Source organism: Castanea sativa, chromosome 11, assembly GCF_040712315.1.
Source record: "Castanea sativa cultivar Marrone di Chiusa Pesio chromosome 11, ASM4071231v1".
Lineage (NCBI taxonomy): Eukaryota > Viridiplantae > Streptophyta > Magnoliopsida > Fagales > Fagaceae > Castanea > Castanea sativa.
Window position 1 is genome coordinate 15,964,356 of NC_134023.1, and position 25,591 is coordinate 15,989,946.

At 36.8% G+C, this 25,591-nt stretch overlaps 1 protein-coding gene across 1 annotated transcript; it reads left to right on the forward strand.

Annotated features, from left to right (window-relative positions):
- The first annotated feature begins 952 nt into the window (after positions 1-952).
- Positions 953-25,203, forward strand: LOC142614418 (uncharacterized). The gene is made up of 11 exons (XM_075786941.1): positions 953-1,362; positions 2,401-2,589; positions 2,753-2,806; positions 11,596-11,706; positions 16,042-16,104; positions 16,260-16,514; positions 17,521-17,667; positions 17,756-17,783; positions 19,593-19,663; positions 21,373-21,432; positions 24,722-25,203. Exons 1-11 carry the CDS (start codon positions 1,144-1,146, stop codon positions 24,788-24,790), a joined length of 1,266 nt encoding a protein of 421 aa, XP_075643056.1. The 5' UTR covers positions 953-1,143; the 3' UTR covers positions 24,791-25,203.
- The last annotated feature ends 388 nt before the right edge of the window (positions 25,204-25,591 follow it).

The following is a 25,591-nucleotide window of genomic DNA, read 5'->3' on the forward strand; positions in this document are numbered from 1 at the left end:
CAATTTAATCTTTCAATTAAATTGTAATTAATTGTTTAAACTTTTTATACAGTCATAATAAAATCTTACAACATGTTCGCAACTAATCAAGTTGTTAACCCACCCTAACTAAATGAAATAAATAATAATGTTGTTTTGATTTGTAGTGAGTTCCAATATAATCTTTATTATTTTAGTTTGAACTGAAGCGGGTTGATAACTAGTGTTATGAAAATGTTGTAAAATTTTATTACACCATTAGACTTTTTCAATCTTTATAGACCAATCAAAATGAATCTGGGATAATTATATACATGCATGTCTATGATAATTAGCTTCTAAAAAAAAGTCTATGATAATTAAGTTGTGTTTAAAAAAAAAAAAAACCATGTTCTAAGCATTGTTTTGCACACACAAAAACCACAAAATAATCATTAATTGCATACTCACAACTTGTGATGTGACCGTGCAATCAATGATTAATTTGTGAAATTTTAACCTATATAAAAATATCATTTAACCTTGGTGCTAAAAAGTTTTTGTTTTTAATTTTTTGTATAAAGGATTGTGATAGTTACAAAAATGAATATTTACGCATTAGCTATTGCAAAAATATGCCATTTTAATATATAATTATTATTTTAGCACGCCTTTTACAATTCACTTTATATCACATTTTTTATTATTCAATTTAACACATTGAAACAATATATTCAATGCCTTAAAATAATATAAATTTATAGTTCATATAGTAAATAATATTTCATTTACACAAAATTTGATATATATATTAAGAGCATAAACATCATACAATTTAACAATTAAAATTTTAAAATATAAAATAATATTTATTTTATTAAATAAAGTTATAGCCTTAAATTACAACTAAGATAAACTTTATCCTTTCTCTAGAACTATCATTCCTTTGAAATGAGCAACTTTACAAAAACCGGACCACCTCAAAACTTATAGGGAGGAATCGCAGGGTTTAAACCGTAGAAAAGGGTCATTTGCGCAGGGTTTAAACCGTAGACAATTTGCAACCCCAAATCCAAGAGCGTGGCCCTCCTTTCCCTCTATTTTTCGAGAGAGATAGATAGATAGATAAACAAACCTCTCTCCTCTCTCTCTCTCTCTCTCTCTCTCTCTCTCTCTAGCAAAACAATGGCGAGAGTCGCGTGCCTTCACCTTGTTCCGGCACTGGCGAATCCATTGAAGTCATCATCTCTGTCAAGAAACCACTCTCTCCTCCTCCTCGCAGAGAAGTGTCACTCTCTTCAGCGGCGGCGATTCTCTTCCTCAGCCGCCAAAATAAGCATGAGCCTTAGAGCCGGCATCGTTGGCCTCCCCAATGTCGGCAAATCCACTCTCTTCAACGCCGTCGTAAGCCCCTTCTCCTCTCTCTCTCTCTCTACAATCAACATGTATGTGTATGTGTTCAGTGATGGAGTCAGGGTTTTAGTCCAAGAATTTAGTACAGACAATGTTAATTGAACAAAATAGATAACATAGTTAACTTAGAATGTAACAAAATGCAATGGAAATGTTAGCTCTAGTTAGTTTCAGTTTAGCTCTAGTTGGTTTCAACAATTTTTGATAATTTGAAATCTTATTAGCTAACCCAAAAGAGAAAAAAGAAGATTTTTGGTAATTTGAAATTGTTGCTAGACAATATCTCTACATATTTTGATTTATTGATGAAATCTTAGATCTAAGACAAAAACAATGCTCAAGACATTCTAAATTTCTATTGTCGGGACTAGAGTTATGTTTTGATGGGGTTTTGCTGTAACAAGCTAACGTATGCACGAAGCTAACGAAGTCATTCTCATGGTCACTTATATGACTTCTTGCATTTTTTTTTAGTAAGTAAGAATAGTTTCATTGAAGAAAAAAAGACTATTTCATGCAAAAAGCACACAAAGTAGCCAAAAGAATTATTATGTACAAAACAATAGTGACTCTATAAACACCAGAATAGAATCTCTAAGTCTTGAAACCCCAAGCTTGAGACCAATCAAACAAAGTGCCTACAAATGAGGCTGGGAGCTGATCCCCCGTGTTCTCCATATCCTCAAATGTACGCTTGTTATGCACCCGCTAAAACATACCGGGCCCAATTTCCAAATATCAGGCGAATCTTTTCCCATCCAGCTCCTCCACCCAAACGAAAGATCAATCATTCTCTCTGGTACGACCCAAGGGATCGCAAAAGATCTAAAAACACATCTCTCACAACTGTTGGGCCTTGTAGCTTTTACATTGTACACTTTAGCTACTTGTTTGTTCTTGTATTGTTACTTTATTGATCAAGTTGCTTGATGATTAATATTGAAGTTCTGGGTATTGTGTTTTCTATGTTCATAATCAAGTGTTTTGAGGTATACATAATATTACCATATAGTAATTGTATATGTGTAGGTTGAGAATGGAAAGGCTCAAGCTGCTAATTTCCCTTTTTGCACAATAGAGCCAAATGTAGGGATTGTTGCAGTTCCAGATCAGCGGCTTCAAGTTCTTTCTGATCTTAGCAAATCTAAACGAGCAGTCCCAGCATCCATTGAGTTTGTGGATATTGCTGGGCTTGTCAAGGGTGCCAGTCAAGGCGAGGTGACATACTTTGTCTTTTACCAGTTCTAGTTTGCTTTTGGTGTCATCCAATATCCTATGTTGATTTTTTCTTTTTCTGGTATGACCATTTTCTGTCTTTTATATTTTACTGCAATTAGCTTGTTATGCATCAACTCATTCTTTTTTAAATTTCTCATTCCAGGGTTTGGGTAATAAATTTTTATCACACATTCGTGAAGTGGACTCCATACTTCAGGTTTTTGCCTTTTATAACACATTCGTCTTTATTTATGGATTTATCATCTTTGTTTTCCTCAGCGTTTTTTTATTTAACAAATTTGTCATGTTGCATAACATCAATTTTTGCAATGACTTGAGGTGGGAACAAAGTTCTTGAATTACAATACAGGATAACATCAATTTTTCTGAAGTTTATCTTTTTTTTTTTTTAGCATAATTTCACCTTGGACAATCTTTTGGCTAAGCTGCTCGCCTTTTTATTTATGTAGGTATAAATAATGTTTATGCTCTACTATTACGAGTCATCTTTGCTAATGAAGTCATATGCTTAATTTTTTTCTTCTTAAACTATGGGCCATAAGATCTTTAGTGATGCTTAAAGCAGGCATCATGTTCTTAAAAGATGGGTGCAAGTTCTATTTGATGCAAATGTCTATGATCTTTACAGAAACAAACATAAAAGTTAGTAGAAGGATGTTTTCTTCTATGATAGCTGACTTGGATAAATCATTTTGGCCTTCCCGAGAGTCATGTCACCTTTTGAAAAAGAAAAACGCCAGTAGTAGCTATCCAATCATGAAGGGTCTTCAATAGTAGTAGCTTTTTCTCTGAAGTTGTTTTCCCACAATCTTCAAAACTACACATATTATGTTCTCTCCAAATATACCACATGATGCATAAAGGAGGCATTCTATATGTTTGTTCATGGTGCCTACCGAACCATTCTTTCCAAAAGTAAATAAATTCACCACTTGTTTAGGCATAATCCAATGCAACCCAATATCTGTAGAATGATAGATATCCAACATCTCCCTCCCTTTGTTGAAATCCTCAACTATTTAGTGATGTAGGCCGATTGAAAAAGAAAAAGAAAAGAAAAGACAAGAAAAGAAAAGAAAAGAAAAAGGGAACAACATGACAACCCTAGGCTTCACCACTTAAGGCTGCTTGGAATCACCACCAAGATAGAGAGAAAAAAAATATCAATTCCATATTATTCATCAAATTCAATAATAAATAATGTTTCCTATAGGGCCTTTGAACAAGGTCCTAAATTACATTGAATAAGGAAGGGAAACCAAACCTAATTAAGGTAACAATTGTATCCTTTAAAAACCCTCAAAATAAAATAAATTTCAAATCTCATAATTAGGACCAATTGTTTTTTGATAGGTAATCAGAGAACTATTATTAATGAGTAAATAAGGAAGAGTACAAGTTGTTCATGATGATGAACAACAAGAAAAAGATAAAACAAACAGCATAAAAAAGAGGGTAATCAAGAAACTAATCTAAGGGAAAGCATAAACTTAGAGAGAGAAGAATAATCTATAAAACCCCAACAATGAGACCACTCAAAAAGACTATTCTGGTATAAAACCTTTAACTCATCTAGTGTCTTCTCATTGTCCTCAAAGAAGCGACGATTTCGTTCCAACCAAACAATCCACCTTAAGCATCCTGGAATCAAATTCCAAATGTTCGAATTATGCTTCCCAAGCCATTGATGCCAATAAAATAACAATCCCGCCACTGATCCTAGCATAACTCAATGTATACCAAAAGCTTGAAGCATAAAAGTCCATAAAGTATGTATAACAGAACGATGAAGGAGGAGGTGGTCAACCGATTCCCCATCACAACAACAACACATACAACATTGATTTACCAAAGGGTGACTCCTAAGCTATGATGCACGGACACGGACACGGACACGGACACGGCGATACGGTAGTTTTTGAAAAACAAGGACACGGCAATTAAATAATTAATTAAATTTTATATTTAGGCATATTTTTAAATATTTTTAGACATAAAATTCGTTTACGTCTAAAATTTAAATTATGTAAGAATTACAAATAAGCAAATTAACACTCAAAGTAATACAACAATATACATAAAATGTTTAGAGTACAAACCAAAAGTTTAAATAGACTCAGTTGATTTTTCACTTTCAGTATTCATTTTAGTAAAACACCTATAATATTTAAGTAATTTAACTTTAATAAATAAATAAAATTATAGCAGTAACAACTAATAACATTATATTATAGGGCACATAATGTAACAACATTATATAATTTATATCCCACTCCCATGGTCACACAGTGACCGTGGGAGTGGGATTAAAATAAAAAAAAAGCGTTATAAGTTATAAGCGTTATTAGCAACCCGTCCCATTCACCCAAACAAATATCTGAAAGAAAAAAAAAAAAAAAAACAGAGAGAAGTTTAACCCTTAAAGAGGTCGGACCTAAGTTGTCCACGCCGAGAGAGAGAGAGATCGGAAGGGACAGGGACGATCGGACCTGAGTTGTCTATGGAGCTTGCCGATCGGCCCGATCTAGCTCCGGCAAGGGATAGAGGGTAGTGGCACAGCGGTCAGAGGTCAGAGGGAGAAGAAGTGAGAGCTTGAGAGTTGAGATGTGGGTTTCAAGCTAATGAGTTCTCACTTCTCAGACTTTTGTTTTAGGGTATATCATGAAATTGACGGTATTGGTAGGTCCATCCGTCAAAATTTGTGATTTTCCTTTCTTTTTTTTTTTCTTTTTTTCACTGCTGGCGTGTCGAACATGTCGGAGCTGTGTCAGCGCCGTGTCGGAGCCGCATCGGCGCCGTGTTGGAGAAGCGAAAAAAAAAAAAAAAAACCGACACTGCTCGGACACCGTAGTTCGGCGAATCGTACCGGTTTCGGTCTCGGACACGTGTCAGACACGGACACTTCGCCAAAAATGGCGTGTCCGTGCAACCTAGCTCCTAAGCATGAAATTATCCAAAGTGAGAATTAGATCATGAGTAGCTGTCCACAAAAAGAAAGCCACTCGCTTAGGAACCTTTGGTTTCCAAACACCCTTCCTAGGAAACAGAGAATTCGGAGTACTTCGAATCGCGCATGGTAGTAAGACCGGGCGTCAAACTTACCATCACGTTTGAGCCGTCAACAAAAAGTATCTCTCCTATCACCCTGAGGAATACGAGTTTGGATAAACTGAAGTAGAGAATAAGATGTAGCTAGCTCTCAGTCTTCAAAAGCTCTATAAAACTTCAAATCCCACACTCTAATAGTACCCTCTTCGGGGATCCACAAAACCTCAAAGATAAAAGCATCCTTGGCAGCGGAACAAACATAGAGCTCAAGATAGAGATTTTTTAGGGTATTATCACCAATCCACCTATCATACTAGAAGCGGATACGAGTGCCTTCACCCACTACAAAAGACAGATGCTTAGAAAAGCTCTCCCACCCTTCATGAATGCTTCTCTGGGATGCACGGACATGGCAAAACGCCTGCCGCACCTGCTTTCGACGTGGCCTGACGCGGTGATGCGCGAGGGATGCCACTGCTTGCACGTCCAGTTTTTTTTTTTTTTTTTCACGACTCGCGTCGACGCACGCGGAATCGGGTCGATCCGCGTCTGTATCGGCGGTAGCCATCGATACCGGCGTCAAACCGGCCGATTTCGGCTGAAATTCAAAAAAAAAAAAAAGGGTGCGAAACACACCATTTGGCTGAAATAAAATAAAGGGGCAAAACGCACCGTTTGGACAAAAACAACAAGACTCTATATCATCTTCAGTCCGCAGCTCTGTCACTTCTCATCTTCAGCTCTCTCTCACTCTCTGGTTTCTCATCTTTGTGCTCCATGCCATGGCTCGCTGCCTTTGCTCTCCGTCTCCCCTCTCTCACACAATCTCACACTCACACAATCTCACTCACATCCTCACTGACCCGGCAACCCACTCTCAAGTCTCAAGCTCAGGTATTAATCCCAAGCTTTCAATCTTAGTTTTTTATAGCTCTCACATGCTCTGACTGTTACTCAATGTGTCTCTGATAGTGTGATATGATTTTTTTACTTTTTTTTTTTAATTTTTTTTATATAAGTTGTAATGTAATAATGTTGTGACTTGGGTTTGATTTTTTATTTAGTTAATAGTTATTACTCTTTGTGATTGTGAATCTGTGAAAAAGTAATATATATGAGCTATAAACGTAATGTAATAATTTTTTATATAAGCTGTAATGTAATGTAATAATGTAATATGAATATCATGTTTTAGTTATTATCTACTACTGCTCTTAACTTTGGTAGATGTTTATATAATGTGAAAAAGTATGCTTACCAATATATTAAAAATATAAATAAAAATATTTTTAATAATTTTTTAATTGCCGCACCCTACTTTTTCAAAAATTGTTGAGTTCCCGCACCCGAATCCGGAAACGCACCTGTGCTTCATAGATGCTTCTACAAAGTTCACATCCATGAGTCCTCCTCCAAACTTTAGTAATCCACCCCCCTTGACCCTCACCATATTTTGTGGAGATAACTCTCTGCCAAAGATGGGTTACTTCATGACCATATCTCCACAGCCGTTTCCCTAATAAAGCTTGATTAAATGACATTACACTTCTTATCCCCAGACCATCCAATTCGATGGGTAAACACATCTTTTTCCAAGCCACCAAAGGATATTTGAAACTCCCCTCAAAAGACCGCCAAAGAAAATTCCTCTGAATACATTCCAATCTAGCAGCCACAGCTTTAGGAATAGTAAAAAGAGATAAAAAGTACGTTGGAAGACTTGAGAGAGTACTCTTCAATAACGTGAGCCTACCACCCTTAGATAGATAGAGACACTTCCACCCTGATATTTTCTTCTCCATTTTCTTTAAAATAGGATTTCAAATCAAAGCTGTCTTAGAAGAAGTTCCCAACGGCATCCCCAAATATTTCCTAGGCAAACTGCCTACTCTACAATGAAGAATATTAGCTAATGTATCTAGATTATTCACCACCCCAACAGGGACAGTCTCACTTTTCCCAACATTGACCTTCAAACCCATAAAAGCCTGAAAACAAGACAACTACAACTTTATGGACATCATTTGTTCTCTAGAAACATCACAATATAAGGTAGTGTCATCAACAAACAACAAATGGGAAATACGCACACCAACATAATTCATTGCTCCCACATGAAAACCCCGAAGAAGATTACTCTTCTCTGTCTTCCTCAAAAGTCTGCTTAAAAGCTCCATTATCAAGAGAAACAAAGGCGGGGATAATGAGTCTCCTTATCTCAACCCACGAGAGCTTTCGAAAAAACTTTCAAGGGATCCATGTACCAGTACTGAGAAACGGATAGAAGTAACACAAGTTTTAATCCACCCCCTCCATTTCAACCCAAAATCCATCCGGCCCAACAGATAGAACAAGGCCTACCAATTCACACAGTTGTAAGCTTTTTCAATGTCAAGCTTGCAAACCACACCCGGTACTCGACTCTTCAACCTACTATCCAGGCATTCATTTGCAATGAGCATTGAATCCAGAATCTGCCTTCTGCCAGCAAACAAATTTTGAGTCTTAGAGATGAGATTATCCAAAACTGCCCTTAACCTGTTAGCCAAAACCTTGGACAGCAGCTTATACACACTACCCACCAAACTAATAGGGTAAAAGTCCTTAATGTTAGCGGCGTTACACTTCTTAGGAATTAAAGTGAGAAATGAAGCATTCATAGACCGTTCAAACACGGAGTGCCAGTGAAAATAATCAAAAAAAATCCATGACATCCTTTTCCACAACACTCCAACATTTGTGAAAAAAAGCCATGGTGAAACCATCAAGACCAGGGGCTTTATCACCCTCCATCTCCCTCAAGACCTGGACGACTTCCTCCTTCGTGAACTCCTTCTCTAAGGACAACCTCTCATCCTCTTCAATACGTGCAAAATCTAACCCACCCATAGTAGAGCGCCCCACCTCAGTTTCCTCATACAACCCCTAATAGAAGAGAACTAACTGAGAGTGCACATCAGACTCATCGTCATAAAAAACACTATCCACCTCAATCCTCTTAATTTGATTCGCATTTCTTTTGAGTTTGCTAATCTAGGAAAGAAACGAGTTTTATTATCTCCCTCCTTCACATACAAGGCTCAAGACTTTTGTCTCTAGGAAATCTCCTCAAGAGAAGCCAACTGTTCTATGTCTCCTTTGAGTTGAATATGACGAATCTGTTCATCATTCGATATACCCACCAACTCCTCTCTAGCATCTAAACCCATCAGTTCAGTCAGCAAATTCTTCTTTCTAAAAGCCAAATCACCAAGCTCCTCCCTGTTCCACCTTTTTAAGGCTTTGTTTGGTTGGAGGAGAGGAAAAGTGGGAGGATGGAAAATTATGGGAGGGTAGAAAAGTTTTGGTTTTCCCTCATGTGTGTTTGGTTGGAGGAGTGGAGGAGTGAAAAAGTAAGATGGTGAAAAACTCTTTTGTTTGGTTGGAGAGAAAAGTGGGAGGATGAAAAATATAGTTTATATGAATTGACTATTAAGTCCTTGTTATAACAAAATACCAAAGGGTCTAATAAGTGTGAAAAAATATGTATAAATTATAAATAAAAACCAAAGATGAGAGCAAGCAAAAACTGGATAAAATGAATAAAAAAAAAAAAAAAAATTACAGCTGTGAAGAACTTGGAGACTGTTCCTTGTGAAGAACTCTGAGAATATATGGGAAAAAATAAATAAATAATCAAATAGCAAAGGGTCTAATCAGATAGCAATAAATAAGGTGGAATATAATGAGGACAAGGCACAAAAAAAAAAAGGAAAGGAAAGAGGAGAACATGGAGACATGTTGCGTGTAAAGATGAGGGCATTTGTGTAATTTACTATCTACATAATCTTTTCTCCTTAGATTTCCTCCCAAATTGGGAAGACAAAATTTTGTGGGCCCAATTTTTCCACACCATTTTCTTTCCCTCTTGTTTTCTCTCCTGAACCAAATAAGGGAAAATTCAATTTTCCACCCTATTTTCCTCTCCTTCTTTTCCATCTTCCCTTTTTTCACCCCAACCAAATAGGGCCTAAATCTGTTTTCAAAGCCTTCAATTTTTGTGCCAAAATAAAACTTGGAGAGCCCGCAAAACTGTACCCTATTAATTTGGTATAACTGTGTTAAAGGAGGAAAAAGGGGGCCAGGGGGGGATGGGACTGATGTTGGGAGGGAATTACCTTTTTCTTTTTAGAATAGATTTTCAAAGAGGAAAAACACAAGATTATTTGCTTCTGCAAGAAAGAAAAAGAGACATGAAGAGCCTGGCATATTGCGTCAAGAAAGGGGGAAAAAAAGAGAAATAAAATGTCTGGCTTTGGACTTGTCTAATCAATTCGAAGGTTGTGACATATCTTAGAAGAACGTTTCTCAGAATCTTGTGCTACTTAGGTTATTAAGATGCCGTATGATGCAAATGGGTGTTGATACTTGGAGGTAAAATCTGATGTCGATGACTTTCTGCTTAGTGGGAAAAAGACAATTGGTTTGAACTTGGTTTTGACTACATAGGCATGAGTAGAGTTGTAATTGGTGCAGTGTGGTCGGATTTTTGGCCTTTTTTTTGCACCGCACCAACCTCATCAATGAGACATTTTCTAAGCCACTTCATTTGAGGCACTGTGCCTACAGGTTGATCTTATCAGCTTTGGTCAAACGGTCAGTGTGGTCTGGTTGGTTGTGCCAATTAGGTATTCAGCTGGTTTGTTTTACACATGTAAAACCTACCAAATCAAAATTAGAACCTGAAAAAACTATAATTTTGAACAAAACAACCCATCAATCCTCCTAATCACAATCTTTCAATCCAAAATCCCTAAAAATTCTTTCATTTCCTCAACAACCCTTTACCCACATAAGCTAATAGGCCCAATCAAACACCAACTCACTATTGTAATTTGAAATAGGCAAAATCCAAATACACCGCCAGTGTTGCTTCAATTCTCTACATATGGATCATTCAAAACCACCACTAGCACCAACTATGCCTAGCTAAAACACCCACACAACTCAGCAGTCAGCATAACACCAGAACCTAGTTCTGCCTCACCAGAACCAAAACCTGCAAGACTACCAACAAATCACAACTAAACAGAAAAAACCCCCAAAATTTTCTATCTAGAAATTGGGAACCCTAATGCCAATGAGCTCTAGCTCAACTGACACTTCCTCCCCTTGCAAGTGCTAGGTGGAGTGTGAGGTTGTGGGTTCAAGATCCACTGGATGCGTGTATGACTTATCAATAAAAAAAAGGAAAGAAAGTAGAAACCCTAACCTGTGTGAACTCGAGTGAAATGAGATGGAATGATGTATATCGAGATTGAGGGACAAAGGTGGTGAGGAGAGATGAGATCTAGGGTGGAGGTAGTAGATTTGGCTGGAGCAAGCAGGTGAGATGAGATTTATGGTTGCAAAGTTAAATTTCAGATTGAAATTGCTAGGCATGGTGGAAGCTAGGGGATACAGTTGGGTCAGGTTATCAGGTGACGGATGCCTTGACTCTATATTTGACCGATATAGATTGGATTTGACAGTTCCTGACCCACTCCTGGCTAAAGTAATAGATGAAACTAACCGCGCCTTATCAGGATGGGTCGAATCAATCAGTTTTGTCAGGTTGGGTGGATCCATGAACAGCCCTAGGATGGATATTCTATTTTTCAGTGGACTAGGGTGTCGCTCTTTTATCTTGGCGTTAACTTTTAATCAATTATTTTTACTCATCGAAAATTTTCATGTTAGAAATCGGTGCAAGGAATGTTTTGAGAATATTCTAACTTTGTTTAGAGTAAGGTGGTGCTATTAGTACACTTGTAATTTAATTTATTAAGATGGTGCTTTTTGTTACTACATATTTGTTTTATGTTTTTTATTTTATTTTTTATAAGTAACATAAAGATTTTATTAAAAAAAAAACATATCTGTTTTATGTTATAAATGGTCTAATGATTATTATTTCAGGTTGTACGCTGTTTTGAGGATAATGACATTGTTCATGTGAATGGGAATGTCAATCCAAAATCTGATATTGAAGTTATCAACTTAGAGCTTGTTTTCTCAGATTTGGATCAGGTAATTGCTAATTATAGCTTGTTCTACATGTGCCTTTTTGACATAAAATCAGTAGCTATCTCGTCAAACTTACTAAAATCATTTGTGGGCAGTATCATGTTGAATTTGATCTCAATTTCTTGTTTCCTGGTATTACTATGATTTGTCTGGTACCAGCTAAAATGTATATACACAGTTTGCTTATATGATATGCTTCCTTGTTGTACACATCATGTTTTTTTTTTTGATAAGTAAAAGAATTTTTATTCAAGTACTTAATAATGAGTCACCCGAGTATACAGGAAGAATACAGCCGAGGACTAACATAATCAAATACATAAACTACAAGCATCCATCAAATCATAGATCGAAGAAATAGAATGACTTCCTATGATAGACATCTAGTCCGATAGAGTTTTAAAGAAAAAAAGTTTTAGACCAGCTATAGTCCTTTTAGAATCTTCAAAACACCGGTTGTTTCTCTCCTGCCAAATGCACCACATCAAACAATGAGGGACAACCAACCAAATAACACCATTACGATGATGACCAAAGTTTCCTTGCCAACAAGCAAGGAGCTCAACTATAGTCTTTGGCATCGCCCAGTGGATACCAAACAATGTGAACACCATAGACCACAATTCATAAACAATAGGACAATGTAGTAAAAGATGGTCTACCGATTCTCCATTACTTTTGCACATATAACACCAATCTAGAATTAACACCTTCTTCTTACGTAAATAATCAGTAGTCAAGATCGTTCCTAAAGCTGCAGTCCAAACAAAAAATACTACTCAAGAGGGAACCTTTTGCTTCCAAATACTTCTCCAAGGGAAGGATTGAGTACATACACCCAACAAAGCCTGATAGTAACTGCTTACCGCAAAACCTTTGCTCTTAGCAGGTGTCCAACACATCTTATCCCCACCAATACCTCTCAATGAGACTCCATATATAACATTCCAAAAAACAAACAAAGAATCTGATTCCCTATCATGGATTTCTCGCAGGAATTCGAAGTCCCAAAAAAGAACCCCATTAGGAAACTGCATGAGATCAGCCACATAAGCCTCCTTATCATTACTGATTCTGAATAAATCTGGAAAACGCATACTCAAAGGGATCCCCACACCAAACATCATGCCAAAATTTCACTCTAGTCCCATCTCCAATTTGAAACTGAATGTAGCGAGAAAAAGTAGACCAACCACTACTGATAGTTTTCCATAAGCTCACCCCATAAAAGCCTAGAACCGAATTAGAGCACCAATCTCCCTCCTCAACTCCATATTTAGCCCTTATAACCCTTCTCCATAGCGCTTCTCTCTCATACCCAAATCTCCACAACCATTTTCCCAATAGTGCTTCGTTAAAGTATCTCAAGTTTCGAATTGCTAGACCCCCAGATTGGATAGGAGAGCATAACTTGGACCAATTCACCAAGTGACGTTTAGAATCATCTCCCAGACCACCCCAAAGAAAATTTCGTTGAAGTTGTTCTATACGGTATGCTATATCTGCTGGAATTGGAAAAAGGGAAAGGAGATAAGTAGGTAAATTGGATAAAGTACTTTTTATGAGAGTAAGTCTCTCTCCTTTGTATAGATACAATCTTTTCCATCCTGCTAACCTCCTTTCCACCTTCTCAATGATGAGATTCCAAACTGCTCTGTCTTTCCATTTTGCACCCAATGGAAGGCCTAAATATTTCATAGGAAGTGAGCCCTGCTTACAACCCAACGCATCTACTAGCATCTCAAAATTTGGAACCACTCTCACAGGAACTAGTTTAAACTTATCCAAATTAATCTTCAATCCCAATAGAATCTCAAACCATGACACAATCAAGTGCAAAAACAGCATCTGGTCGGTATCAACATCGCACATAACCAACATATCATCTACAAAGAGAAGATGAGATACCTGTAAGTGATCACCTGTGGAGGTACCCACACTAAATCTAGACAATCGACCTTCCGTCATCGCCTTATCCATCATTTTGCTAACTGCCTCCATAACAACAACAAATAATAATGAAGACAAAGGATCACCTTGTCGTAAGCCTCTATAATTCTCAAAGAAACCACATGGAGCTCCATTAATTAGAATTGAGAATTTGACCATGCATATACAGTAAAAAATCCATTTTCTCCATTTTTCGGGGAACCCAAGCCGCTCAAGCATATACATTAGGAAACCCTAGTTCACATGATCATAGCCTTCTCCACATCCAACTTGCATAACACCCCCGGAATTCTTGATCTCAGCCTACTGTCCAAACATTCATTTGCAATGTGACATGAGTCTAGAATCTACCTATTCTTGACGAAAGCATGTTGAGACTCCGAAATAACATCCCCGATCACCTCTTTCAACCTATTAGCCAATACTTTAGCAATAATTTTGTAAACCCCCCCATTAGACTAATAGGCCGAAAATCTTTCACTTCTATTGCATCTGACTTTTTGGAAATCAAAGAGATAAATGTTGCATTTAAACTTTTCTTGAACTGACCTCTCTCAAAAAAAACTTGAAAAATCTCCATGAGATCTAATTTGATAACATCGCAGCAAGTTTGGAAAAAAGCCATAGAGAAGCCATTTGGGCTAGGAGCTTTATCCCCTTCAAAGTCTTTAACTACCCCAAAAACTTCTACATCATCAAAACTAAATAATGCAATCCTCTATACTTTTTTGATCAGAAGTCCAGACCCCATCAACCTTGAGATTAGTAATTACATTGTTTCTTCTATGTGAGTTAGCCATTTGATGAAAGAACTTTGTGTTGCTGTCCCCTTCCTTCAAGTAGAGTGTTCTTGATTTTTGCCTCCAACTAATCTCTTCCAAAAGGCTGGTTTTTTTAAATTCTGTTTGAAGCCTTGCCTTCTCTAACTTCTCCTCTTCTGATAGAACTACCACTTCCTCTTTTTACATTCAAATCGCTACACGTCATGTTTTTTTGGATTCTTCTTCCTTTTTTCCCCTTAGAAATATTATTCGTTTGCATGATTTTACTGTTATGATCATACAGTTTGCATATCGTGCAGGAGATCTCCAAGATTCTTTGATATTTGTGGAACTTGAGCTAATTTTAGCTTATAAGTGGTCCTGACTTTGTTTTGACTTTTCTTACTAGCTGTCCAAAGCTTGTAGATTATGGAAAAAAAGATAGCTGTCTCAAAGACCTACAAGAATATAGGAATTGTTAAACTTATTTTTTTCTTGCCTCTTTTGGGAAGGCCAAACACTTGTTTATAAAATGCACCTACAGTTTGGGCAACTTGGCTTGGTCTATTTTACTTTTACCGTTACATTAAGTTAAAATTCAGCAGAATTTATAGCTCCACATTGGTTCCGTCTTTTTAATAGGTGTTGAACGATGATGCTTTTAGTCCTAATGGCCCTCCTTTTTTAAAACTCCCTGCATGTATGGATCTCTCTTAATCTTGTATGAATCCTAGTGATGCATCTTCTTGTTATATTGTGCCATGGTAAAGCCTCATCATAAAAGGATAGTATGTTAGTCAGCCTTACAAAGACACTTTTTGAAGTCTTCATCTTAACAGTTATAGTTATGACCTATTTTTTCACTAGGATCTCTAATGCTATAAAAATCCCCAGTAAGAACCCACGGCATAGTTCCAACTTGTCACTTGAAGGTAATGATATCCAACCATAACTTCTTCCTATGCGTAAACCTCCCTTCATAACTTCTTCCTTATCAGACACTCAGATTTTCAATTTTCTAATTATTAGCTCCTTTCCAATAAACCCAAATCCTCCCCAAGCCACTCCACACATAATTGTCAGTCATTTCCCAACTTGGAATAATACTTTCCTTCACTATTAATATTTACCTGGTTAACCTTAGTTTGAATTAAACACAGCAGGCATATATTACAACTTTTCACTAAAAGTACTAATAAAGCCTTTTATGTCAGTGCTCATCCCATAAATCCTCTTTACTTGGTTGCAGATCACAGATGAAATTGTCAGAGAAATTTTTGTTCTAATAACTAATAGTTTAAGTCAGTTCATTATAATGGATTGAACATTGTTTCTAATAGTTCTCCTATTACCACATAACTGTTTTCTGCTATCAAAAGTTTCATTTTCTGATGCATTGCTTGGTGCAACAACTCCAGGGTTTGTATACTTGGATGCGGTATTAATCCCTCAATTGCCTTTTGCCTTCAAGAACATTGCTTGAAAGTTTTTCCTTTTGTTTAGTGAACAGACATTCCTTGTTCTGATCATCTTTATGGGCTCTTAGTTGTCATTAATCATATGTTAATAGCTCAGAAGGGTGAGCTGAACTGATAGAACTAAATTGTATCCTTTACAAGAAGTGCAGATTGAGAAAAGAATGGAGAAACTCAAGAAAGGCAAGGTGAAGGATTCACAATCTAAAGTAAAGGTAAGATGATTTTCCATTCTTCCTAGTTAAAATACAAGTATAAGTAGCTTGTTATCATTTTCAACCTCTCCTAACCCCCACCAAATTCTTTTCCTTTCTCTCCTTCTGTATTTTGAAATATGTTAACCTAAAGTGTTGCGATCTTTTTTTCCTAGGAAGAAGCAGAGAAGTCTGCCTTGGAAAAGATTCAGCAGGCACTTATGGATGGAAAACCAGCACGATCAGTAACTTTGACAGAGTTTGAAAAGGATGCTATAAAGCATCTTTGCTTGTTAACAATGAAACCAATCATCTATGTTGCCAATGTTGCTGAGACTGATCTAGCTGAGCCTGAAAATAATGCTCATGTCAAAGAAGTGATGAATGTTGCATCAGAATTACAATCTGGACTGGTGTCAATCTCAGCACAGGTCTGCTGACTACTTTTGAACAGAAACGTTTACAATTTTAACTAGTAATAGTTCTCTCAGCTTGGGCATCTGAGCATGTGGGTGGGCTTGTGCATGCATGAGCTAGGGCATGGAGATTGAATGCATCTTCTTCTAATGCTTCATTTGTTTTGTATTAAAAAAAATTTCAAATGTAAAATGTTTTCAACTGAAAACATTTTTTTGGTGTTTGGGGGTGTTCTTGAAAATGCTCTGAAAATCATTTTTGGCATTTGTTTTGTTGTAAAATAAAAAGCTTTTCTGTGATCTCACAACCCACAAAATATAAGCACAAACCACCAAATCGACACATACAAGACCAAATCCATCCCACCAACCACTCAAAAATGCAAATCGGGAAGCCAAAAAAAGATCTGTTGTGAACCCAGATCGGGAAGCATGAAAGATCAACGTTGTTGTTGGCACTAACCTAGATCGGCTTGGGTGTTTGCATTGCGATGGGCGGTAGATCGATTGATCGGCGGTGCGTTTGTGTTCACAGTGGGCAGCAGATCGAAGAAAGCTTCACCATGTGGGGCAGGCTCTCGATCGTGGCAGACCCATGGAACTTGATCATGGCCAGTGCAGCCACTGATGACTTCCTCTCCATTAGGCAGGGACTCGGCTAGCTAAGATTGGAAAGAGAGAAGGTTGTGGGTGGGTGGGTGGGTGGGGAAGGGGGCGTGTGCAAACTCAATAATTTGGAAAATATTTTAGTGGAAAAAATTTGGTAAAAAACATTTTACAAATTTTTACAAAGGACTTTTTGGTCAACTGAAATCATTTTCAGGTTTGAGCAGATTTTACAATAAAACAAACACTTGAAAATGAGAGATGTTTTTTCAGAAAACATTTTACTACCAACAAAAGGAGCGTGAGATAAAATGTTTGTCTTTTTAATTGTTTTGATAAACCCTGTGCAGATCTTGGTCTTCCTTATCTTAACTATGTCATCAGGCAAGTAAACTAGTGACTTTTTTACTTGCAGGTTGAGTCAGAGCTTACTGAACTTCCATATGAAGAAAGGATAGAGTATTTAAAATCTCTTGGTGTCAGTGAAAGTGGTCTTGGAAACCTAATTAGGGCAACTTATAGCCTTTTAGGGATGCGTACATACTTCACTTCTGGCGAGAAGGTACGAAGATAAGCTTGGGAAGAGTTTTTTGAATGTTATATTCATTTTATATATTAACAATTTGTTTTTTAATAATTGTTTTGTGCAGGAAACAAAAGCATGGACCATACTTTCAGGTTAGCTTTTGTTCTGCTATTGTCAAAATGTTGTACAATGATGATAAATTCCTTTTAGTGGCCCTTGACTAACTCCAAACAAGCACAAACATTTGTCTCAAGAATTGGTCAGACATGAAAGAAAACTCATCAAAAGAGAATTACTATGACCAATAGTTCTCTCAAAGATATATATATATATATATATTTTGATAAGTAGTTCTCTCAGAGATTTTTTTCCCCTTTTGGTGGCTTTCTTTCTTCATATGGGAGACATTCTATATTTTTTGATAAGTAATAATGAGTTTCATTAATAAAATGCAAAAGGTGCTACCATAGTACACAAGATGTACGCAAGAGTATAGACCAGAGGGTAAAACTTAGATACAATACCTTAAGGTGTAGTGCATTAGGTTCCCCAATTAAATTCAACCATATATTTGTATTGAATTTAATTTTCCTTGAAAATGATGACATTGTTTGTGTTTTATTGGATAATGCAACCAAGTATTTGAATTTAATTGGAGAACCTAATGTAATGTAGTACCATACCTAAGTTTTTCCCTAAACCAAATGTATAAAGTACAGAAAAAAAGGTAATTTCTAAAGTTCAGCATGCCTAGAAATCAAGAAAACTTGTGGAGAGGCCTTAGTCCACTCATGGAGAGTCCTTAGGACTAGATGCTTCAATCTCTTTACCTTTTTTAATCTTTTCTCAAACGTATTTTTCATGATCTAAGGAAAACACTAGCCATATCCATGATATACTCCAAAAGTACCAGTTACAGTTGGAGCTTCTCCCAATTGCTTATTTAGTCCAAATTGACTAAGTACCTTTTTGATGTGGGACTCAACACAAGCCCACACAATGCCTTCATAGTTCATATCCACACAAACTGGGACATCACAATACACCGTACTTTTTCTCCAAATATACTACATCAAACATATAGGAATGACTGTCAAAATTTCAACACTCCAAAATCCTAATCATCATTCTCAGTGTCACCCTTTGAATCCCAAACAAATAAAACTCCAAGTCCCACTGTTCATGAGCAATGGTACAATGTAAAAGTAAGTGATCCATTGAAATCCCATCTGCCTTGCACATACTCTTTTATTATTTATTTATTTATTTTTAAATATAACTACAGGTGTTATTAGAAAAAAAAGGGAATAACACAAAGGATGCGTCAAAGCCCTTTCCAAAGAAAACAGATTGCAACACAAGAAAGTCAATAAAATTGACGAAAGACATAGGTGGGATGCTGGCTAGAGCATGCATCCAATCAAAACGAGTTCATTATCACTATCTCTTGTAAGGATCTTTCCATGGCCACTGTCCATATGAGAAAAGCCACTCTTGGTGAAGCTTTAGTTCTCAATATGCTTCTCCAAGGAAATGATTTTTTACACCCCCCCCAACCTTCTTTCCAATTCAAGGCTTTATAATAAGTTTTGACTTGAAAACCCTGGCTTGTTTATGGAAGCCAAGTCATCTTATCCTCTTCCATTGAATTAATACAAACAATGTATAGATCCTCTTCCATAGACTCAAGCTTCCAATGATGTCAAGATCAGAGTAAAAGTGGGTTTAAATGAATGCCACCATTTGTCCATTCTAAATAATCTGGCACCTTTGCATCTCTATTCCTTGCTATGTTATAAAATTCAGGATATGTATCCTTAAGAAAAGTGTCTCTACACCAAGGTCCTATGTTGCAATTGGATAAACCTGAGATTGCTTAAACAAAGTATATTGAACTCTATATTCATATCTGTGCTGTCATGGTCAGACTGTCGTCTGATTTTCGTTCTTTATTTATTTAGGAATGACTGCACCTCAAGCTGCTGGAGTTATCCACTCAGACTTTGAGAAAGGTTTTATTCGAGCTGAGACGGTAAGTATCAGAAGTAGAAGTTTTAACTACCTATCTTTAAACATGTTTCTGTTGCTTTTTTTTTTTTTTGTTAAAAAAAGAATTGTATGAAATAATAATATACGGTCAACTTAAACAAACATGAGAATTCTTTGGCATCTCTCTTAAAATTTTAGCACTTAAATTTCAGTAAATTTCCAAAGGGAAATTTAGTGGGCATGTAATCTTGATTCTAGAAATATCATATCTTTTTTGTTTTAGTGACATGGAACTTATCTTCAGGGTCAAATACAATCAGCTGCAGAACTTTAGGTATATAGTGATTCAGGTTGCAGAGGACCATGAAAAGAAGAGAGAATTAAACTTTATTGACCATTAGTATGATTTCAGGGATGGATTTCTCTACTTTATAAAAATCAAGAGTCTTTTGAGTAAGGTAATAACTGCAGGATTATAACTGTAAACGTGATTTTGAAATTTTGTGGTAAAGGGTGTTTTAGCCTTTTCAATTTGACCCAGATGCTAGGTAGCCGATGTTTGGCTTTCATTTAACGGGCGTGGTTACTAGTTTTGGTCAAGTTCAGTGGCTCTTGACTGGTCCAAGTCTTAGCTTTTGTTTGCTTGCTGCCTAAGATCATTTTCTTTACATATGATGTATTCTTGTAATTGACCAGAATGGGCAGTTCTTTTGGTTCCTTATAGTTCTTTAATGTGGTGTGATGTCAAGGTTACCTAGTGTGATGTTCTGTTCTTTCTAAAAGAAGAGAAAAAGTTACTCTATCCTTGCTGTGATGTAGCCTTTCACAAATAGTCCAGTCCCAAATTCAAACAAAAGCTTAGCCTTTTCTCACTTATTATAGAATCTTAGTAACTTACGCCAACCTCAAAGATCATTATTTTCCTTGTGTTTTGGTGCTGATTTAAAGATCATGCACCAGATTTTTCTGTCAGACTTGATGTCCATAGCTTTTGTTTCAAGGCTGCCCTATAGTGTTTTTAGCCTGACACTCTCATTTGTGATACAAACAAGTTTGTTTATGAGTGGAAACTATTGCGTTATGTTTTTGTTGATATTTTTTCTTCGACATGTACAAGAGGTACAAAACTGGTAACAAGATCACTACGTATCCTAAAAATAGAAAACTAGAAACAAGTTCATATAGAAAATTGTACAAAGTGCTATGCCACTGCCACCCACACAAAGACTTGCATTGTTATTACCTAGAAGAGTGCTAGTACAGAAATTGGGTAAGCGCAATGTTCTATCATGTCTTTAGCAGGAAAGTTGTCCCATTCCACAAAAATATCTTCATGAAATGAAATCATACACAGCTATGTCTATGGAGGTACTGTAGTTTAAATGGAAAGAAATCTCTCTTTCAGACTAATACTAAAGCTTTTCACTTTAACTGAACAATATTTGATTACTCCATCTTCAATTATGGATCTACCAAAAGTGTGTTGCAAACTGCACATATATTTCTCTTTCTTATTTTTCTAACAATAGCTATGATAAAAAAAACATTAATTAATATGGCAATTTTTTCTCAGTTAACTAGTAGGCACTCTAGAATTTGACTGCTTATCCACGGGCAAATGGAATATGAATTCAATTGTTTATTGAAGTATCTGCAAATGTTCTAGGGTCAAAAACTATCATCCTTTCCTGGCGTATTATTTTTGCCCAATATCTGGTAGTATGTATAATGACGACCTGATTGATTTATCAGGTGGCTTATAATGATTTTGTTGCTGCTGGTTCACTTGCTGCTGCAAGGGAGAAGGGACTTGTGAGTTGGTTGCTTTAATATGAACATTTACCTTATTTGTTGGTTAATAAATTCATAAGATAAGACAAAAAGAAAACTTCTTTCTGAGCTTCTGGTACTCATCATGTCTAGTATTGAATAAATTGGATATCATCTGTTAATGATGGGTTTTAGTCTGTCAATTCTCAATTCAAAATGAATTACTTGCTAATGGATAAGAAGAATTTAAAGACACATGGAACCACATTAGCTTCAGTACTGTACAAAATCACAAGTTCTATTCCCTTGATGCACTTCTTCATGCTAACATGTGAGAATGAGATCATGCAAGGATCAATAGTTTTTGGCTGAGAGCTATACTTGAGGGAGAACTATATCTTCTGCTTGATCAAGTTTATATACATCTGCACTCTGGATGTATGTGCCTTGGAAAATATTACAGAATTTCCATATCTAGGAAAAGTTAGAAATTAGACAAGTTTGTGAAAACATTTTGTGTTGATAATTTCGTATGTTTGGACTAGTTGTGAATTCCAGTGTGTTCAACAAGTAATCTACCTAGGAGGAAAAGTGAATTTTGTAATGAATCTAGTAGTCATGTTAATATTATGAAAGATCTATGACCCCTATAGTTGTTAAATATGTAGGGAATGTACACGAATTCCCAGATATGTGAGATGCAAAAAATAGAAACAAAAAATAACACACAAAATGCAATCAAACTTTTTTTTGATAGGTAAAAATATATGCATTCAAGAACACTACCTTATGCAAAAGACATAAGGCAGAGAGAAAAGTACACAGGGAAGAGAAAGAGAAAAAGAGAAAAGAGGAAAATAAACTAAGAACACAGAAGAGAACTAAGAAACATAGGGAGAGAATCACTAGAGGTGAGTCCCCAAGCCTTAGACCAATCAAACAGAGTGCCACTAAGAGAGGCCAAAAGCTGGTCGTCTGAGCTTTCCATGTCCTCGAACGTCCTCCTATTGCGCTCCTTCCAGAGACACCACGTCAAGCATAAAGGAGCTAAATTCCAAATGCTAGACGAATGCTTTCCAGGCCAATTCCACCAACTGAATAGAGTATCCGCAATCGATCTAGGCAAGACCCAGGAGAACCCAAAAGATCTAAAAACCAAACTCCACAGTCGAGAAGCCTTTCCACAATGTAATAACAAATGATCCGCCGTCTCCCCATTACTACGACACATGATACACCAATCGACAAAATCCAACCCTCTTCCCCTCAAATTATCCCCTGTAAGGATCCTATCCCAAACAGCAGTCCACACAAAGAAAGAAACACGCCGAGGAGCCTTAACCTTCCAAACCCCTTTCCAAGGGAAGATAATAGGCGCAGAGCTTCTCAACTTATTGTAAAACGAACGAATATCAAAGACCCCGTTCTTTGTTAACTTCCATCGCATACGATCTACATTTTCGGTGGGAGGGAGATTAGAACCCAATGTTCGGAGAAAATCATCCACTCCACCCATCTCCCAATCATTAGGTCTCCGAATAAAACGAACATTCCAGCTTCTCCGCTCCTCAATCCCCAACCGTTCAAGAGAAGAGGCCACCGATGCCTCTTTATTGGAGTAGGGAGTTTTATTATTCCAGTAGGCAGAGCTAAGAATGGATGGAGGCTGTTTGGGTTAGAGTTGAGGAAGATGTTGGAACCTGATAACTATGCGAATAGTGGGATTGGGCAGTCCAAATTTGTGGCTCAGCATCTTAAGAATAACTCAGGGATTAAATCTTCTACATCCTTTGCCGATGCGGTGCATGGGCATGAGGTGCAGGTCAGAAGAAAAAATCAATTTGAGAAGCAAAACCCAATTGTGAAACAGAACCCGGTGAGCTTGGCTGGTTTGATGACTCTAGAAGGTAGAGTCGCAGGTTCTCAGAGCAGTACAGAGGCATTTAATGTGGGTATAACAAAACCGGTAGGAATTCAAAGGAAATCCCAGCTGAATTTCAAATCAAAGGGGTCTGAACATGCTTTTGGAAAAAACCGTGAACTGGGAAAGCTTGACTGGGCAGGAAACAGCTTGACCATAGAAGTGATTGCAGAAGGAAAAAGGAGGGTGGCGTGGCAAAAAGTTGGTTCGACAATTTGCCTACGTCAACGGAGTTGCAATGACTTCACTATTTTAAGGGAATTATACAAAGTCTGGCATTAAAATTTTCTCTCCAACTCAACACCCCAAACGCTAATTTGAAGCAACGGTCTTTATATCTCACACAACAGATTCACAATGGGCTGAAAATGGGCCAAAATTTTCTGGCTTGGGCCTATCAGCCCAAGTTTCCGCTCTATGGATTAAGCCTTAGAAAATCTCCCATTAAAAATCGTAATACTTTTATATTGGATCGGGCTGTAATCCGGATCAAACATAAACTAAGTTCCACATAGCCCAACACTTTTATATCAGGGGGCAGTGGTTGATTTCTTTGGAATTGTTACTGCTACTTTTATGCACCAACTGAACAAAAAATTTTGACTCCTCACTTATTGACCCATTGTTTGTACTAGATGTGTGCATTAGTAGATGGAATAGAAGTTAGTGTTGAAACAGAAAGCCAAGGATTATGTTCAGAACTCGAAAGTCAGAAAAGATGCTTGTGTGGAAGGCTGCATTGAGACTTTCACAGTCTTCTGTAGATTTTGTTGATTATTTATATTTAAATATTTCTCCTGCTTTTCCCTCTTCTTGGCATTAAAGTTGCTGTTGTAAAACTTCAATAATTTTGAAGGTGCTGGCTTGCCTGGTTGCTAAAGCCTCTAGTTTTTCTGTTGTTGTATCAAAGAGTCAGGATTGAGTCTTGTCTTCACCCTAGCTGCCAAAGCTCTTTTTTTTTCTTTTTTTCTTTTGGGTGGGGGAGGGGGAAGGTGATGGTTGCTGTGGATGGGACCTGCCTTTGGACCAAAAATAGAGGGCTTCAATGATTTCTTGGCGTTTTCATTGCTGGGTTATTTGTTCCTCTCGTGCACATCAATGTCTCCAAATCCGGGTGACTGGAGATACAAATCTGTTCCTTCAGCCTTCCAATTCAGAGATCTTCCTCAAACATTTTATAATAAAAAGATATGACTTTATACGTAGCAACATTAAAAAAAAAAAAAATTTTAAAACTTCATTGATTGAAAACATGCATGACATATGGTATGTATGTACAGTGAGCATATGAGGGTTACTGGTGACAAGGGCTTTGCAATTTGTAGAACATGGCATGCACACACATTAGAGGAAAGAAAAAAAGAACTCTCCAATACCATTGTGATTAACTGTATTGTTTTGATATTGCAGTTGCGATCTGAGGGTAAAGATTACATTGTACAAGAAGGAGATGTAATGCTGTTTCGTTTCAATGTATAACGACTGTATTATTGTGGCTCAAATTATTTGGTTATTCCTCAACCCAACAAGCTGGCGAGTGATCCAGGTTATAGCTCATTAAAAATTTTGGCGGTCCGAGAATTCATACGATGATCAAAATGCTGAATATGGGGGAGTATTCTTTCACCTGCATGCAAGAAACTCGATACTAGTTCATGTAGAGTAAATATTTGAATTGATTTTATTTCAAGGTTTCACAATTAGGAAATTGATCATATTAGATAAAAAGAAAAGGAAACTAGAAAAAGGAAAATCAAAGTGAAGTCAGTGTATCTTTGGTTTTTATCAACCTTGAGGGGCATAATTAGTTTCTATTTCAATAATTTCTTCTGTGAGAATAAATTCGAACCTCTTTCTTCTGTTTGCGAGAATTCCTTTTGATTTCTGGTGTACTTTGATGCTGTATTTTTTTTTTCTTCTCATTGCTTCTTGTTCATCCACTAGCAGTTGTGCTCATTCTTCTGGGAAGATTCTAAGTGATTTGACAATATATCCCAATAATTACACAATTGTCTATGATTAAGCATGCTATAGGGACACTAATCACACTCTCAATAATACTATGCTTCACTCTCCTTGAAGAAACCATGTTTTTTGACTGTAAACCGCAAACCAAAATATGATTAGAGTTAGATAAGAGGATTCTAATATGGAACAGGCTGAAGATCAGATGTCATTTTCTTTACTGATTGGATATGGTTTGTGTTTGATGTTTTCTCATTGGTCAGGGGTCTTATCTTTGCCCTGTTTTAACTCTTCATTGATGTGATTGATGATGCA